The sequence below is a fragment of the Triturus cristatus genome, chromosome 3_2 (genome assembly GCF_964204655.1).
Source record: "Triturus cristatus chromosome 3_2, aTriCri1.1, whole genome shotgun sequence".
NCBI lineage: Eukaryota > Metazoa > Chordata > Amphibia > Caudata > Salamandridae > Triturus > Triturus cristatus.
In genome coordinates, this window is record NC_140584.1 from 216,282,664 (window position 1) to 216,298,566 (window position 15,903).

The 15,903-nt window shown below is 41.5% G+C and overlaps 1 protein-coding gene across 1 annotated transcript in view; it reads left to right on the forward strand.

The window, feature by feature from the left end:
• The window catches only part of THSD7B (thrombospondin type 1 domain containing 7B), a 2,208,177-nt gene that overhangs the window by 2,120,608 nt on the left and 71,666 nt on the right, over positions 1 to 15,903 (forward strand). Inside the window, exon 23 of the mRNA XM_085647534.1 lies at positions 3,942 to 4,101. Coding sequence (XP_085503660.1) covers positions 3,942 to 4,101 — 160 coding nt within the window. The remainder of the gene's footprint in view (positions 1 to 3,941; positions 4,102 to 15,903) is intronic.

Here is a 15,903-nt window from a genome sequence, read left to right on the forward strand (position 1 = left end):
CCTTGATTTCTTAAACTGGCCACTGTCTTAGTTTATGTGCTGCTATTGATAATGTTGCTCTCTTAATAAATGAAACTTTAATTTAAAGATTTGTTTTCCTTTCAGCGTCCTTTTAATGCAAACTCAAGATTTTAGTGATGGAATGACGAAGGCAGAATATTATATATCAACTTAATGATGTCATTGTAAATGTTCACAAATGAAATGTCCCAATCCTGCCCTTCTGTTTTGGTATCTGAATTTTTGTTGGTTGGAGAGGGGACACTACTGCAATCCAACTACAAACAAATTGAATTTCACTACTGGATAAAACAAAGATAAAAGCAAGGATTATTTTTACCAGATGTCTAATCTTAAATAACATGAAAGTGAATTATATTCCATGCATTTAAAACTAAAGTGTCCGTCAAGTGGTGTGACTGAAAGAACAGTGAATGGGGAGGTGTGAAAGTATAAGAGTCAAAAGTGAAATTAGGGAATGTTACAAGGGCTTGCAAGCGTAGATTGCTAGAATTTGCCCATGATTTAGTTGTGGTGCTGGCATTTAAACTTCTGGCATTAGAGACGTGATATATCTGATAATAGTAACATGGGAGACTCGTATTGTTACTGGCAGAAGAGTCACCTTTAGTTGTGATACTGATATTAAAGAAAATAAGTTGGTGCCATGAACCCAGAATATTAGGCAGAAATATATATATTAGTATTGTATACCTTTCATAGTATTAACATCAGGTGTTTCAATTTCAGCTCAGGGTAGATGAATCTTGTGGCACAAAGATCATTCAGCATTTATAATCGAAGACATTTGTTTACATTGATCACATCATGCATGGGTAAACAGCAGCTTAAAATTTTTTTTAAGACAATTCTCCATAGTGAGTAGCGTCCTACAGTTAATTTTGTCATTACCCCCTGGCAATGCTCAGTATCGCTGCTCCATAAGGCACAGAAATAAGGATCACAGATTCGGTAGAGCAATACGTGAGAACATCACTGGGTTAAGATGTTGCTATGGGGTTCATAACAACATGTTAGGAAATAAATGTTGAAGTGAGTGACATGATGACATATGTTATCCTCCATAACTAAGGACTGATGATTTTATAGCTTCTTCAAGTGGCTCATAATTTTCCTTTCAAAGGGCAGTAATGGGCACGATGGTGAGGTGCTCTAGGTGATGGCCCCCAACATATTGTAAATTCGGACTGCAGGGTCCATGAAAACTTATCACCTGGGTATTAGTTAGGTGAACACAGGTGTTCCAAACTTTTCTCTCATATTTAGTATATGAAAGTGCGGTAACGGACATTATGGTGAGACGCGGGCTTTAAGGTCCGTGACAAGCTAACATCTTGGGGTCAAATCAGTTTGGGCAGATTGAAGAAAAGCTAAAGGAGAACCGTAGGACCTGTTCCACTTACTTATTTGTGGTCTGTACAGCAGCGTCCTTTTTGTAGTGGTCCGCGAGTAATGTGTGCACGTGGTGTGCGGGCACCATGATTTAAAGTCTAGCATGTTTGAAACAGAGTGTTTGCCTAAGCATAACGCGTAGCCGGCATCTTTGAAAGATAATTTAATGCCAAGTAGTGACTATATAAGTCAAAGACTGCAGGAGTTAAGCAAAGATTGTATCCAGGATGTGTTCTTAAATTAATTCTAATGTATGGATATCAATTATTGTTAATTCGATTGAGTTACGTTAACGTTCAGCATTATACCTGAAAATACAATAGTAGCTTTGTCAACACTAGTAACAGCATTACTCTATGATTAAAGGAGGCTGCCATCTTATAATAGTCAGATGGAAAGTCGGCATGGGTAGACTCTCCGGTGGAAGGACGTGTATGTATGGAGAACAGACAAAATATGATAGATAAAATCTGGTGGTGCCCAGGGAGACCATCTTTGTTGGTGTATCCTCAAACCACCTTCTCTACAAATCCCCTGACTACACCGCTACACCAGGGCCCTTCATCTCTCCATAGCCTCTCTCTACAATACATATTTTATAGCGCTACTCATGCCAGTGTACAGTGTCAGAGCACTTAACATTCCACACGCATTATACAGAGCCAATAAATCATGCATGCTTAAATCAGTCTATCGGAATGTTACCTAAAACAATGAGGATTACGAGGTATAGTAGTCACATATCGCCAATACTAGTAGGTAGTATATTTTAAGTGTTTGGTCTGGAGAAGCACAAATCCAGGATTTAAAATAAACCACAGTGGTTGTCTTTATTAATGAGAATGTATTTCAGCAACATTAGAATAAGGAAAGACTGTTGAAAAAACATAATTTTCCAACCTATACCATGCAGTTTGCATGCAGCTCTTTGACAGTTCAAAGTTCACTGTGCTAAATTAGAATTGTAACTTATGAACTGAAAGTAACAACAGGATGTCTGTGACGAAAGGAGTAACCCACTGAGTGATCCACATACAATACTGTTTGGTGATTTGCAAGATAAATGTTCTTTGCAGCAGGCACATTTACCCTTTTCTCTACTTTACCATGAGTGGAAACTGCCACAGAACAAATTGTCAACATTTCTCTAGCAGGAACATTGATCACCTCAGTTTATCTTGATATTTTTATTGTTGCCTGAAAACTGCACGAATCACAAGGAACTCTGCATCACATATTTTTGTTATTCATTTCCAAACACACTGCCCCATGAGGTCAGCTCCAGGGTTGGCTGCACTGGTCACACCACCCTAGAACTGGCCCTGCATAGGAACATTTCTTGACCCTTACGAATGAGTGGGCACATTTATGGGAATGGTGGCACAGGGCCATAGGGAAAGGGCAGGAATAAACCTTATCTTTGAAATACGGTGCATTCAAGTTGAATCCCCCTGTGCTGGCATTGTATTGGCAGCCTAGAGCAACCTCATGCACCCTTGCACCATGGTGCAGGGGTGCCAGTTTTGTCGGAAGGAAGGTACCCCTTCCTGCACAAAAATAATCCATAGCAGTGTGTTCCGCATTCTATATGTGCTGTAAAATGCAGCACAATTAGAAAGAGTAAAATATGAGGAGAATAAAGATATCTCCCCTTGTTACACCTCACCTCGGGAGGAGTAAGATTTTGACCTGTTCCCAGATGCACAAGTCCTTGTGAATATGGGAATGCGTCATAAACCATGGGAGTTGTGTGGGAACACCTACCACAATGCCCATGGAATGCCTCCCTTGGGCAAAGTAAAGCAATAAAGCAATTTTGTGCCGCTTTGCATTACTCCATATTTGTGAAGATATTCCAAGCCACACAAGGTGGCTTTGTCTGGCTTAATAATTATGACATGAGGCTTTCTGCTGTGCATTTACCACTTTGTATGGTGCAAGCATGATGCAAGGCCCTCATAATATGCCCTGAAATTTGTGAACTTACTAATTAGGGTTGTTTAAGGTGGGAGTAGGAGTTGCTCACTGAATTAAATGTTTGTCACTGAAACATGCAGTAAGCAGCAGGTCACAAGCTCTCATCCCAGCAAGACTGACCATAATTTCCAACCTTCTCAGAGCAGTATTTTGAATTCCATTAAAATAGGGAAATAGTAACGCAAGCTATTTACAGCAGTTGGAAACTGAAGATGTGTGGGTTGAAGAGCTGTAGAAAATTAAATAAGTACAATTTAAAATTACCTGAATTACCTTTTTTTCTTGATATATTTAATTTTCTGTTCCTGACCAAAACTACCTCATTAATAACCAATTGAACGATTTCAAATTGATAAAATGGATATATTAAAAAGTAGACAACAGTCACAATTACCAGTGTTATACTTACGAAAATGTTGCCTTTGCAATATGTGTTCAGTGTAATGAAGATAGGACCATCAATCTAAATGTTTATTTCTGACATATCTCTGGTAGCAGCTGTGTTTATCTATTTAACCAAAGCTTAAAAAAGAACCTTTTTGTGTCTCTAGGGTGCCCAATGTGGAGATGGTTATCAGATTCGCAATATAACATGCGTGGTGCATGATGCCTCATTCTCTGATGTGACGAAGCAAGTGGAAAATGTGATGTGTGGAGATCTACCATTAAAAGATACTCCACTAAATATGCCCTGCTATGTACCTTGTCCAGGTAAACATGGTCCAGTGTTCATTTCAGCCTTCTTAGGACAAAGCTTAATATCATTTGTTTTTCTTTTAGTATTTTATGTATAGGATATGGTTTTGTAATATTACATTACAAGCATCAACAACTAGGTGCCCTATATTTCGGTGAAACAGTGTCAATGAACATAGTTTGATACAACTTCTCTCGACTGCTTCCTCAATATTCAACTATTTATGATGCCATCTGAATCGTTTAAGCTTGTAAGACACAGCAATCCATAACATATTCTTTTGATATTACTCTCTTTTCTAAAGGCTTAATGTGAACTCCCACGGTGCAAGAGTGAACAGAAACTGTCTGTCTGTTAAAGTTGTGCCTCCAGAATGCCATTGTCAATAGGCTTGCATAGTCAATCCAAAATCTCATTAGGGTATCCTTTTCCCACCATTTACAGGGGTGAGAAAAGCTTGATGGTTTACAAAAGTCAACAATTCAAAAAGTAATAGCTTTACAGGAAAAGACAATCTAGGATAACCAGGTAATGCAAATTGTAAAAATGTATTAAATAACACCACTTAAAAGATAAAAAATATAAAATGGAGCAAACTAAAAGTGGACTTTTGCTTATAAAACTGTTGACATAGAAGTCAGTGTAAACAAATGTACCACCATAGAAAATTGCACACATCTATGAACTTGGAAGAATAGTTTTACGTCTTCAAAAGTTAGGCTTGCTCCCAAGAGTTTGAGGTCCAACTGGCCAACTGGCATTGGGGATTTAGTTTGTGAAAAAACATTACCTTCATACTTAGCATTCTTTCTCTTGTGAAACTTGCCACAAGAAATGATTTAGTTAGTTGGTTTGTTCTAGGCCTGACAGTGTTACGGTGGTCTTCCCCCCCAACTTTTTGTCTTCCTCCTCCACTTTTTTCAGACCTCGTTTTTGCTGGCCGTAGGACTGTGAGCTTTTTACCACTGCTAACCAGTGCTAAAGTGCATGGTAATATCGGTTCATCCACCATTGGCATATTTAATTTACTTGTAAGTCCCTAGTGCTGTGCAATACATGTGCCCAGGGTCTGTAAATAAAGACTACTAGCGGGCAACAGCATTTATTGTGCCACCAAATTAACTAGCCCTCTAACCATGGCTCAGGCCTGCCTTTTCAGAGCCTGTGTGTGCAGTTTACAATGCTATTTCGGCCTGGAAAGATAAACCTCTTGCCATGCCCAAACCTTCCCTTTATATACATATGTCACCCCTAAGGTAGGCCCTGAACAACCCGGAGGCAGGGTGCAACATGTTTAAAAGTCAGGGCATGTACTTTTAACTTTTTCATCTCATGCTGGTGAAAAAATCTCCCATTATGGTGTTTCACTACTGCAAGTACTATCTCATCTATAGGATAACATTGGGATTGCCGTATTCCATTGTCGAATTGTAATTTCTCATTGTGAAGAGATAGACTTTCCACATTTGGTGTCTGTAGAATCACAATTTAAAATCCAAGCTTATGGCGAAGTCAGATTTTAAATTGCGGTTCCAAAAATGCCACTTTTAGAAAGTTGACATTTTCTTACCTTAGCCATTTGGTACCTGCTGCCCATCTCTGATCACATGTCTAGGGTGGGTGGCAGTTGGGCCTTGTGTGTTCCTCCTAGACATCCACAAGCAATGGGGGCTTAGGTGTGACATGAGGGGCCATCTTGGCAGGATGGGAAAGAGGAGATAGACCCAGCCTCACTTCCACCTGAATAGCTATGTCCTATCCCCCACCAATGGCTGCATACCCCTTGTAATGATTCTGAAGCCAAATTAGGAAGGAGGGACATCTGTGCACTTAAGTGCCTGTCTATGAACTCTCACCCACTTCAAAGGCACAAGTGGGTATAAGTACTGGACTTCAGACACCACCACCTCAGTACACTTAAGGACCTGTGAAGACTCTGACAGAAAGGAGGACTGCTGTGCTGCTGAAGGACTGCCACTCTGATGGACTACTGCTTTGCTGGACTGCTGCATTGCTGTGCTGCCCTAATGACTGCTGTCCCCTGCATGGGAGAGAAGGACTGGGCTTGCATCACTTGATCCCAGAGTGACTCCAAGGGCTAGCTGGCTGACCTCCTGCTCTGAAGTCTCAGGGACATAAAAGACTTCCAACCACCCTGCTTCTGCACCTGGACTCAACCATCTGTGAGTTTTCCCTCCCAAGTGGTGCCATCCTAGTCCCTGACCCTTTGAAGTGGGCCTAAGGTGCATGTTCAAGTGAAACCGATACATCCGCTGTCAAACCGACATATCGCAACTGCTGCGCTGATCAGAACTGACTCATTGACTCTGCTGTGGGGATCAGAACCAACGCATCACCTCTGCTGCATGGATCGGCTAGACACAACGCTGCTGTTTTGGAGCTGATTCAGCGCCTTCAAAACCATCACTGCGCAATGGTCTCTGTTGATAGCATATATTCACTGGACCAGACCATGGGTATAGTTGTGGGTGTCCAAATCTCTGATTGTAGCCTCCTCGTCGAGGTCTTCTTGGTTTGTTTTGCCAACTCTTATATGAGCCATCACTAGACCAGCTATCCTGTTCGGAATCAGAGGATCCCAATTGGTCATTCCGTGAGGATCCTGTGTCTGAATTGTCCTGTCCTTTGTAATCATCCTTTATGTAAGGGTATATCTTCTCGTGGCTAAATTTTTTGAGGTCTTTCTGTAATTTGGAAATCTTTTTTTGCATGAGGTACTCCTTGTGTTCAATAATCTCTTTATTCACCTCTTCAAGCTTCTTTTTATAGAGTGATAATTTAATTTCTGTAATCAGGTGGTCCTCGCTGGTTTTGATTTTGATTAGTATGGCATCTGACAAGCGCTTGGCTGTATTAATTATCAGGATAAGCCAATCTCTTGAACAGCGCCATGCAATGAGTGACCACTCTTTCTTAAAAAGAGGATCATCCAGGAAAATCCTGGGTGCATTCGAGACCAACAAGCCTGTTGGTGCTATATTCCCACGGAGATACTCTGTCATGATGGCTCCGTGTAGGAGAGTTCTCATCTGACAGCGCTTGAGTTCTTTTAATTCATCCCAATTCTGTGCTTGGGAAAGACTCTGACCAATATTTGTGTCTGGAAGCAATGATGGTCCTGCTAAGATAGCAGACGCCATCTCATCTGTGTAACCAATCCCTAGTTGTTCAGCCATGGCAGGTGTGTGATGTGTGTATGCTTACTTTAAATCATAAGTATTATGGTGACAATATAAAAACTAGTTAAGGAGACAAAGGTGCTGAGCTATTTTCTTTTTAATTTTTTTGAGAGACAGTTCAGTTCTCAAGATAAAGGTGTTCGAACCCACAGCTGTGCGCTGCTCAATAATCTATAACACAACATGGCACTGGGAAATCCCAATGACTTAAAGGGTAAGAGAGGCAGGAATGGTTAGAGTATATCCTCCCTACAAACTATATTCACAAAAAATACTCTAACGGACCTTCAGAGAGATCCAAAAAAGCTAAAGGAAAGAGGGAAATGAAAACTCCTGAGATTAAGGTTGTGCCTAATACAACCGTGGTCGTGGGGGAGATAAGTATTTAATTACCCAGACAGACCCAAAAATAAAGGGAAACTGGGGATCTGCCTGAGGTATTTTATCTAGTTAACCCCCTCTGTCTTAAACATATTAAAAGCACTCCCAATACTGTGGTCGAGCCCACCCGGACTTCTAGGGGTCTGGGTGATCCGATGATGAAGCATGACACCACTAGGGTGTGTGAGGGTAAACTAAAGAAATACTTATCTCCCCCACGAGGCAACATACAAAATATTTGTGCAACACTTCAAACAGTACAACTGTGAAAACAGCACACAAAAAATGTCATACAACGTTAGAAACACAGCCCTTTATTTACTAAATAAAAAAAGACCAAAACAAGAAAAATCCAATAAGTAGAACTTGAACGATTGAATTTCGAAAGTTTTTAGGTAAAAATAGCACCTAGGAGCAAAATGTTCTATTTGTGATATCTGATCGCGCCGGACCAGAACAAAGTCAAATGTTCAGGACGACTGTATTGGAGTGCAGGCCACATATAAGAACCAAGTGAAGTCCACTGAACAAAAGTACCTTAACCCTAGGTGCGTTGATGCTGAGCATGTGAGGTGCCGAGCCATGCCACAAAAGGAGCCACAACCGAATTAGAAACATAGAGTGATTATTAATAAATAAAACAACCAAAACAACAAAAATCCAATTAGAAGGACTAGCAAAATTGATTTTTGATGTTTTTAGAGGAAATTGTGTGAAAGGGCATAAAGCACCAGGGGCCTCATGTAGGTAGCCAAATACCGGTCGGTAACGGCCGATTTTCGGTAATTATACCGTTACCGACCGGTATTTAGGCTTTTGGTATGTAGGGGGACAATTTCTGTATTCGGAATTTACCGAATCGGTAATAATTACCGAATCGGTAATTTTACCGATTCGGTAAATTCCGAATACAGAAATGAGATGTAGGGGGAGTGTGTGGGTGTTGTTATGAGTCGGTATTTACCACCAACTAATAGTTGGTGGTAAATAATGTATGGATGTGGAAATGCATTTCATAGCGCCTACAAGTGTGCAATGTGGCAGACATACATGCCCTTAGGGCATGTATGTGTGCCACATGTGCACACATGGCCGATTCAGGGGTGCAACAGGGTGTCAATGTGACACCCTGCCACCCTTGCAAGTGTTCCCCCCATTACCGAATCGGTATTTACCGATTCGGTAATGAGGCATTCCTTCCCATCAATGGGAAGGTATGCCTCATTACCGAATCGGTAAATACCGATTCGGTAATTACCGAATTTTAGCGATTCGGTAATAATTACCGACTCATTACCTACATGGCATTTACCACTTCATAAATACCGATTCGGTATGATTCGGTATTTATGAAGTGGTAAATGCAAGCCCACCTACATGAGGCCCCAAATGTGGGTATCTGGTTGCGCTGGACACGACTAAGTTACAAATAGACACCAACCGTGATGGAGTGTGGGCTGGCTACAGGGACTTATTCAGGCCTGATGAACAGAGAATCTTAAATCCTGGCTTGCTAAGTATTGCATGCATCAGTGGTGCAGATGCTTTGCACAGTTAAAGATGCTTTGCAAAGCAGAAGCTATCCATCGATTTTGAGATGCAGCAATGCTGCGGTGTGATGTTCTATTGCGTCAATGTTTTGGATCCCGTTGATGGGTTTTGCAATGTGAAGCACGGTGACAAGAGGGTGGTGCACAGTCAGCGTGATGTGTCAGTTACGAAGAGCTGTGAAGCTTTGATGCAGAGTCTAGCGTAATCGTCGAGGCTACTGTCAATAAGGATGTGAGGACCTGTGATGAGGATGCGTTACGCAGTGGTGATACTGGAGGATATTTCGGCTGCGGCGAAGTGGGTCTGTGCAACAGGCTCAATCCACGCAGAATCGGTGATATGTCAGTTCTGCTCGAGGGTGCACATTAGCAGCAAAGGAGATGCATCAATTCTGCTGGGTCCACTTAAGCCCGCTTCCAAGGATCCAGGACTGAGGTGGCACCACTTGGCAGGGTACACTCACAGATGGCAGAGTTCAGGTGCGGATGCAAGGTTGATGGAAGTATGTTATGCCCCTGAGGCTTCAGGTCAGGAAGCCAGCCAACTCGCCCTGGGAGTCACTCTCAGTACTGGGTACAAGAGATGCAGCTCCAGTCCTTCTCACCCAGGTAAGATGGCAGCATTCAGCAGTGCAGCACAGCAAAGCAGGAATCCAGCAGAGGGCAGTCCAGTAGAGTGGTCATCCTTCAGGAGCACAGCCGTCCTTGTTCATAGCAGAATATCCACATTTCCAGAAGTGTACTGAAGTGGTGGTGCCTGACGTCCAGTATTTATAGCCAATTGTGCCTTTGAAGTGAGGAAAAGCTTCTAGAGGCATGCCTTTAAAGTGGATAGATGCCCGGCCCTTGCTCCAGACCAATTGCAGAGTGTATATAGCATTTTATGTTGAGGCAGAACACCACCTATTCAGGTGTAAATAAGTCTGAGCCCAACTCCTCCCTCCCATCCTGGCAGGGATGGCACTTAAGCTCCTACCGTGTGTGGCTGTCTATGAGGAATACACAAAGCCCAGCTGCCAACTTCATCCAGTCCTGTGACCTGAGGCAGGCTGCATGCACCAAATAGCTAATGCAAGAAAAAGCCATCTCTCTAAAAGTGGTATTCTCATAATGGCAATTTAAAATCCGGTTTCACTGTAAGTTAGGATTTTGAATTGTGATTCAGAGACACCAAACTTGAATTGCCTATATTTTCCTATTTGGAAATGACACTTATAGGATGTAATAAGGAGTTACAATATTATCCTACGGGATGGATAGGACTTAATTTTGTATAAATAAAACAAGTTTAAGTGTTCATTCACTACCAGGAAATGTAAAACTTTAAAGAATATACCCTGCTTTTTAACTGGAATTCAACCCTGCCTTCAGTGCTGTCCAGGGCCTAACCCAGGGGTGACTTATATGTATTGAAATGTAAGGTTTGGGCCTGGCAAAAGGTTCATTTTTCCAGGTTGGATTGGCAGTTTAAACTGCACACACAGGCTCTGCAATGGCAGGCCTGAGGCATGTTTTAATCATCATCGGTGGGTGATGCAATCAGTGCTGCAGGCCCATCAGCAGCATTTAATTTACAGACCTGGCCACAAGTAGTGCCACTTTACTAGGGAATCATAAGTAAATGAAATATGCCAATTGGGGATAAGCCAATATTGCCATGGTTAGAGGAGAGAGCGCAAGAACTTTAGCACTTGTTAGTGGTGGTAAAGTGCAGAACGTCCTAAGGCCATCAAGAACGAGGTCAGAAAAATTTGGAGAAGGAAGACACAATGTTGGGGGGAAGACCACCCTAACGGTGACTGATCTAACACAGTGCAATTCAATTGTTGTATATAACTCGACAGTAAGCATTGTTGTGACACATGACTGGGAAAAGTGCCTTTGCCATGTAGGAAAAAACTATTTTTATGAAATCAAATAAGTACTCATAAGTGTGTCCTAAAGCCCAGGTGGATCGGTGGTTAATAAATAATAAAATATGGCAGAAATAGGATGAATTACAATGACCATTTGTTCAAAAGTTGTATTTATATATTTATTTATACATAGGGCTGCATTTTCAATAAACAGGCCTAGCTATACACAGAGTAAGTGTTCTATAACTTCCCCGGAGTTATGATGGTGATTAAAATATATTTGTCATTTATTTTCCCAAAAAGAATTGAATCATGAAGGTAGATTTTTTTAAACTTTACTTAAAAAGTAACTTTAAGAATTTTACTTCACGCTGCCTCTTATAAAATTAGGTTTTTAGTAGTTTGCATCTTAACTTTGCTCCAGAGATCCAATAAACATCTGTGATTGGCTTGCTACAGAAAGACAATGACTCAGTCGCTGAGCCCAGGAACACAGTGGTGTGGTCCACAAGTAGTCATTTAGAAGGGATTACCCATCTGGGAGGGGCACAAGGGCATTTGGTAGAACAAACGACAGCCTTAACAGCTCTTACTTTGACTAGGAGGTGTCAAGTGGAGCTGGCAGGAACTGCTACCAATCATTAGCAGGGACACTACAGAATTATTGACTCCAGCCTCAACAGGATAGAAAACCAGTACTGACCCTGACAGAGGGGTGGACACCTCTTATAGGTACGTGTCTATGACAAGAAGAGAATCTCCTCCAGGTGGTGCAAAGAAGGAGTTATCTTATTTTGGGAATCATGGGAAGGCCTGCAATAAACCAAGACAATAGGTGCAGAACTGGTGAGAAAGTAGTTATGATTAAGGCTCCCGGTTTTCTGTCTACGGATTTTTACAGATAAATACAAACAGAAAACCATTTATTTTCCTGTGTGTATTTATTTTTGAATGTGGATAAAAATGGAAACTGGGTTGTTTTTGATTGATTCTAAATGCTGTCAATCATGACTGCCAGGCTAATGGCTGTGCAGATTGACAGGCAAGGGGATTAAAAAACTATATGTATTTTAGTAAAGAGCCCCAAACAGCAGTTGATTTGCTAAACCTTGATACAAAACTTTACATATTTTCTTATAAGTGCATATTCTACCAATGTGTATATATCATTGAAACCTATCAAGCATTTAGGCACGAGTGGACATTAATTGGTTAAATAAATGAAGAAATATACACATTTCAGATTCATTTTTTCACAAAACCTAAAATAAATATGCATAAATACAGGTGAAATTAGCAAAAAATAAATATGGATAAATACAGACAGAAATGACAAAAAAATTATTACCATAATACCGGGAGCCCTAGTTATGATCAAAGGGAGGAATTCTCCAATCATTGGTTAGCTCACAGGTTAAGACTGTTAGCTCACCAACACATCCTTAGAACACTCCTGGAAGCAAACATCTTTAAGAAGATGACTCATCCTGACTGCTGGAAGAAGGAAACTGGAACTGCTCTACAAGGATCAAGTGGCTGACCTCTTGTTTGCCTTTTCCAGGCACACAAAAAGCAAAAGCACTTGTGAGCCCCAGCGAGCCTAGCTAACCATTGATTGCTGAACTTTGCACATGCCCTGGCTGGAGACAGACCTGGTGCTGAGATGCTTTATCTGAGGGTCTGCGGGCTGCAGAAATGACCAGGAGAACCGTTCCCAGCAGGTGGAGGAAAGCTAGATGTCATACTTTTTCCACCTCAAGAGGAATGGGGCAACGTGCTGAGGATTCCCCTTGGATGGTACATGCTTGGTTGGCAAGAAAACCAGGCCTGTCCCAGTCTAGCATTTTTCCCACATTCAAACCTAGCTGAGAAGAACCTAGTGGTAAAAGTATTTAGCCTCGCAGAGGCTTAAGTACATACAGCTTCCAGCCTTTCCCCGTTGATGATATTTGAGAACAAAAAAGGGACTAAGGAGCAGGTTCTGATCTCGCTGGGAGAAAGCTCTGTCTGACTCGAATCCGGAGGGCTTTCCAACTGACTCGTGCTACTAGGCTCTGAGCGCCAGAGCGCTGATGGACACGGGTCGCTCAAAGCCCCATTGAAGTCAATAGGAGCCTGTTGTACGACACGTACATAGGGTCCCATTGATGAAAAAGGTAAGTTGCGCACAAGGGCGCGACCTGTAGTGGGGACACGTCTGTGCCACCCGCACCATACTTGCATGTGTAGGGGGACCCTTGGGTCCCCCCTTATGAACGACTCGTAAGGCTACAGGGGAAGGGGGGTCTGGCGTGAACCCCCGAAGTCCGCTTCCCGGAGCGTTTACGTGTCAAAGGCTCTGACTCGATCAGACTGTCCGAATCATGCATCGTACTGGCTTGGTCGGAAATCGACTACATTGCATGGCACGGTTTGCTTACGGACGAGACATACGGAGGGGTTCGGACCCGGAAACGATTCAGCCGGCGATGTTGCGTTTCTCGCATCGTACTTGCTCGCTCGTACAGCAGTACTAGTCGGGCGGAAAACATGCGTACGACTCGTACTTTTTCCAGCCGGATCGCTTTCTGAGCCCTTCCGAGCGAGATCGGAATCGGCCCCTAAGTATGAAGGTAAACCCTCGGACTGGGGTGTGGAGGCGAGTCTATCCCAGGGGCAATGTGACCTAGGCAGCTTTGAAATTTAACTTTGCTCCATTCTGAGCTTTTCATGCCAAAATCAACACCTTCAGCAGGAGCTTTATGATGACGTAGCTGACTTCTAATGTCCCTCATCAGCTTAAGAATTGGACCTTGTTCTGCTGGAAGATATTGAGCTCCAAAAATTAGACATAGTCCCAAGGTAAAATCTTTAACTGGTGCGAGCCGCTTAGTATGGCTGACTTCTGCTCCATTAAGATCAGCCTGAAATTTAGTTGAGGCCCTGGTCAACCGCAAAGTGATACATTGGTGTTTTACTCTTTCAAGTCATGTTTTGCCTTAATAGTTCAACGTTTCATATCTCTAGTTCCTCCTATATAACTTTTGTTGTTTTTTGCTTCTTAAATGTTATTTTTTTCTAAATAGGTTTTAAAGTTTATTGTGTTGTTTTTGTACATAAAATTGTTGGTACAGCTTGAACTTTACACACATTACTCTATTGAATTTCCTTTTGCTTGTGTCACAGTAACCAGAGGTTAACTGACTTTCACTGAGAACTATTCTGATGCCTAACAAGGGTGCGTTTATCAAGTTGGTAAGGGCACCCCCTTTCCAAATGAATAACCCACTTTTCAAGTAGCAGACTCACATTGTGAGTTTATTTATTGAAATATGAAAACGTTGCCAAGCATGTACCACAAACTTGGCACACGCTTGCAAAGCTCAATGCATTCAGCAGATCTGTCACTGCAGTGGCACTGCTGAAGGTACAGAAATATCCCCCTGCCTAGTAGAGATCTCTAGTTTCAGCAGGTGGTCCTTCTCCAGCAGAGTAGAGGCCGTCCAGCATGCCAAATGACAAAAGTCTAATGGCCAGATGTATCAAGCATTTTTGCATTCACAAACGGGCAGATTCGCAGAATCTGCCGGTTTGCAAATGCAAAAATTACTTTTCCAATGCAGCAAACCTAAATTTGTTATTCAGTAACCCATTAGGAAGGGGCGTGTTTAGGACGTCCTTTCCTAATACGGAATCGCATCGGTATGTATCAATGTTTTGTGACCACAATTGCTGTGGCAAAACATTCACATTTTACCACCTACTTCAAGTAGGTGGTAACCCATTCGCAAATAGGAAGGGGTCCCCAAAGTCCCCCTTTTCCTTTGTGAATGTCTGTAAAACCATTTTTAAGAAAACTTTTCATATTTCGTTCAGTAAATCATCTCATTTTCCTTTAAGGAAAACGGGTTGCTTTACATAAAAAAAAGATTGCTTTATTGAAAAACAATCACGGACATGGTGGGCTGCTGATCTCAGCAGGCCACCATCCCCATGATTTTTGTGATTCCTAGGGAGTCGCAAGTTGTGACCTACCTCATTAATATTCATGAAATAGGTCATTTGCAACACCCTAGGAATCGCAAAAGGTGTACTATACACCTTCATAAATTGCATTTTGCGATTTCCTACTTGTGAATCCTTGTGATTCGCAATTAGGGAATCGCAAAATGCTATCTATATACATCTGGCCCTAAGAGACACAGATAAGCTTTAAAAATATTATGACCACATCCAAATTAATATTTTAAAATATATTTGGTGAAGAGAATTAATATGGCAAAGTGAATATATAGTTAAGAACATTCATTGTGCAAAGTGTTTGATAATTGTTGCTTCTCTCTTTCTGAGATACTAAAGAGTAAACTTCAGTTGCAGCCAGAGCAGAGAGAACAACCAAAATGTTATGGCGACCAACTAGATTCTTTGATTTTGAAATATGTTTTTGATTGATACCTTATGCTAGAAGTACTTAAAGTCTTAGAACTCTGCTCCCAAGTAGCTTCCAGGCTGCATTCATTTTGACGTCCATAATATTTTTGTGTGTAAAGGTAGAATTTATCACCGGCACAAGATTTGACCTTACTAAATACATCAATAATGTTCATGAGAGGTAGGTAGAATAGATCAACCACTTACGTAGCTTTTTTTTAACTCGAATCTCCAAATTAAAAAAATTGTGTGAAATCGCACATGACCAATTGCTCAAACAGTTTAGAATAATGTGTGTATATTGGATTTGTTCTTCTGTCAGCCGTAAGTCACCTTGTAAGAAACTGATTAAAGCCTACTCTAGTCATCTGATATCATACAGAGTTCAAACTGTACAAATACATTTTTGACAAAGTCCA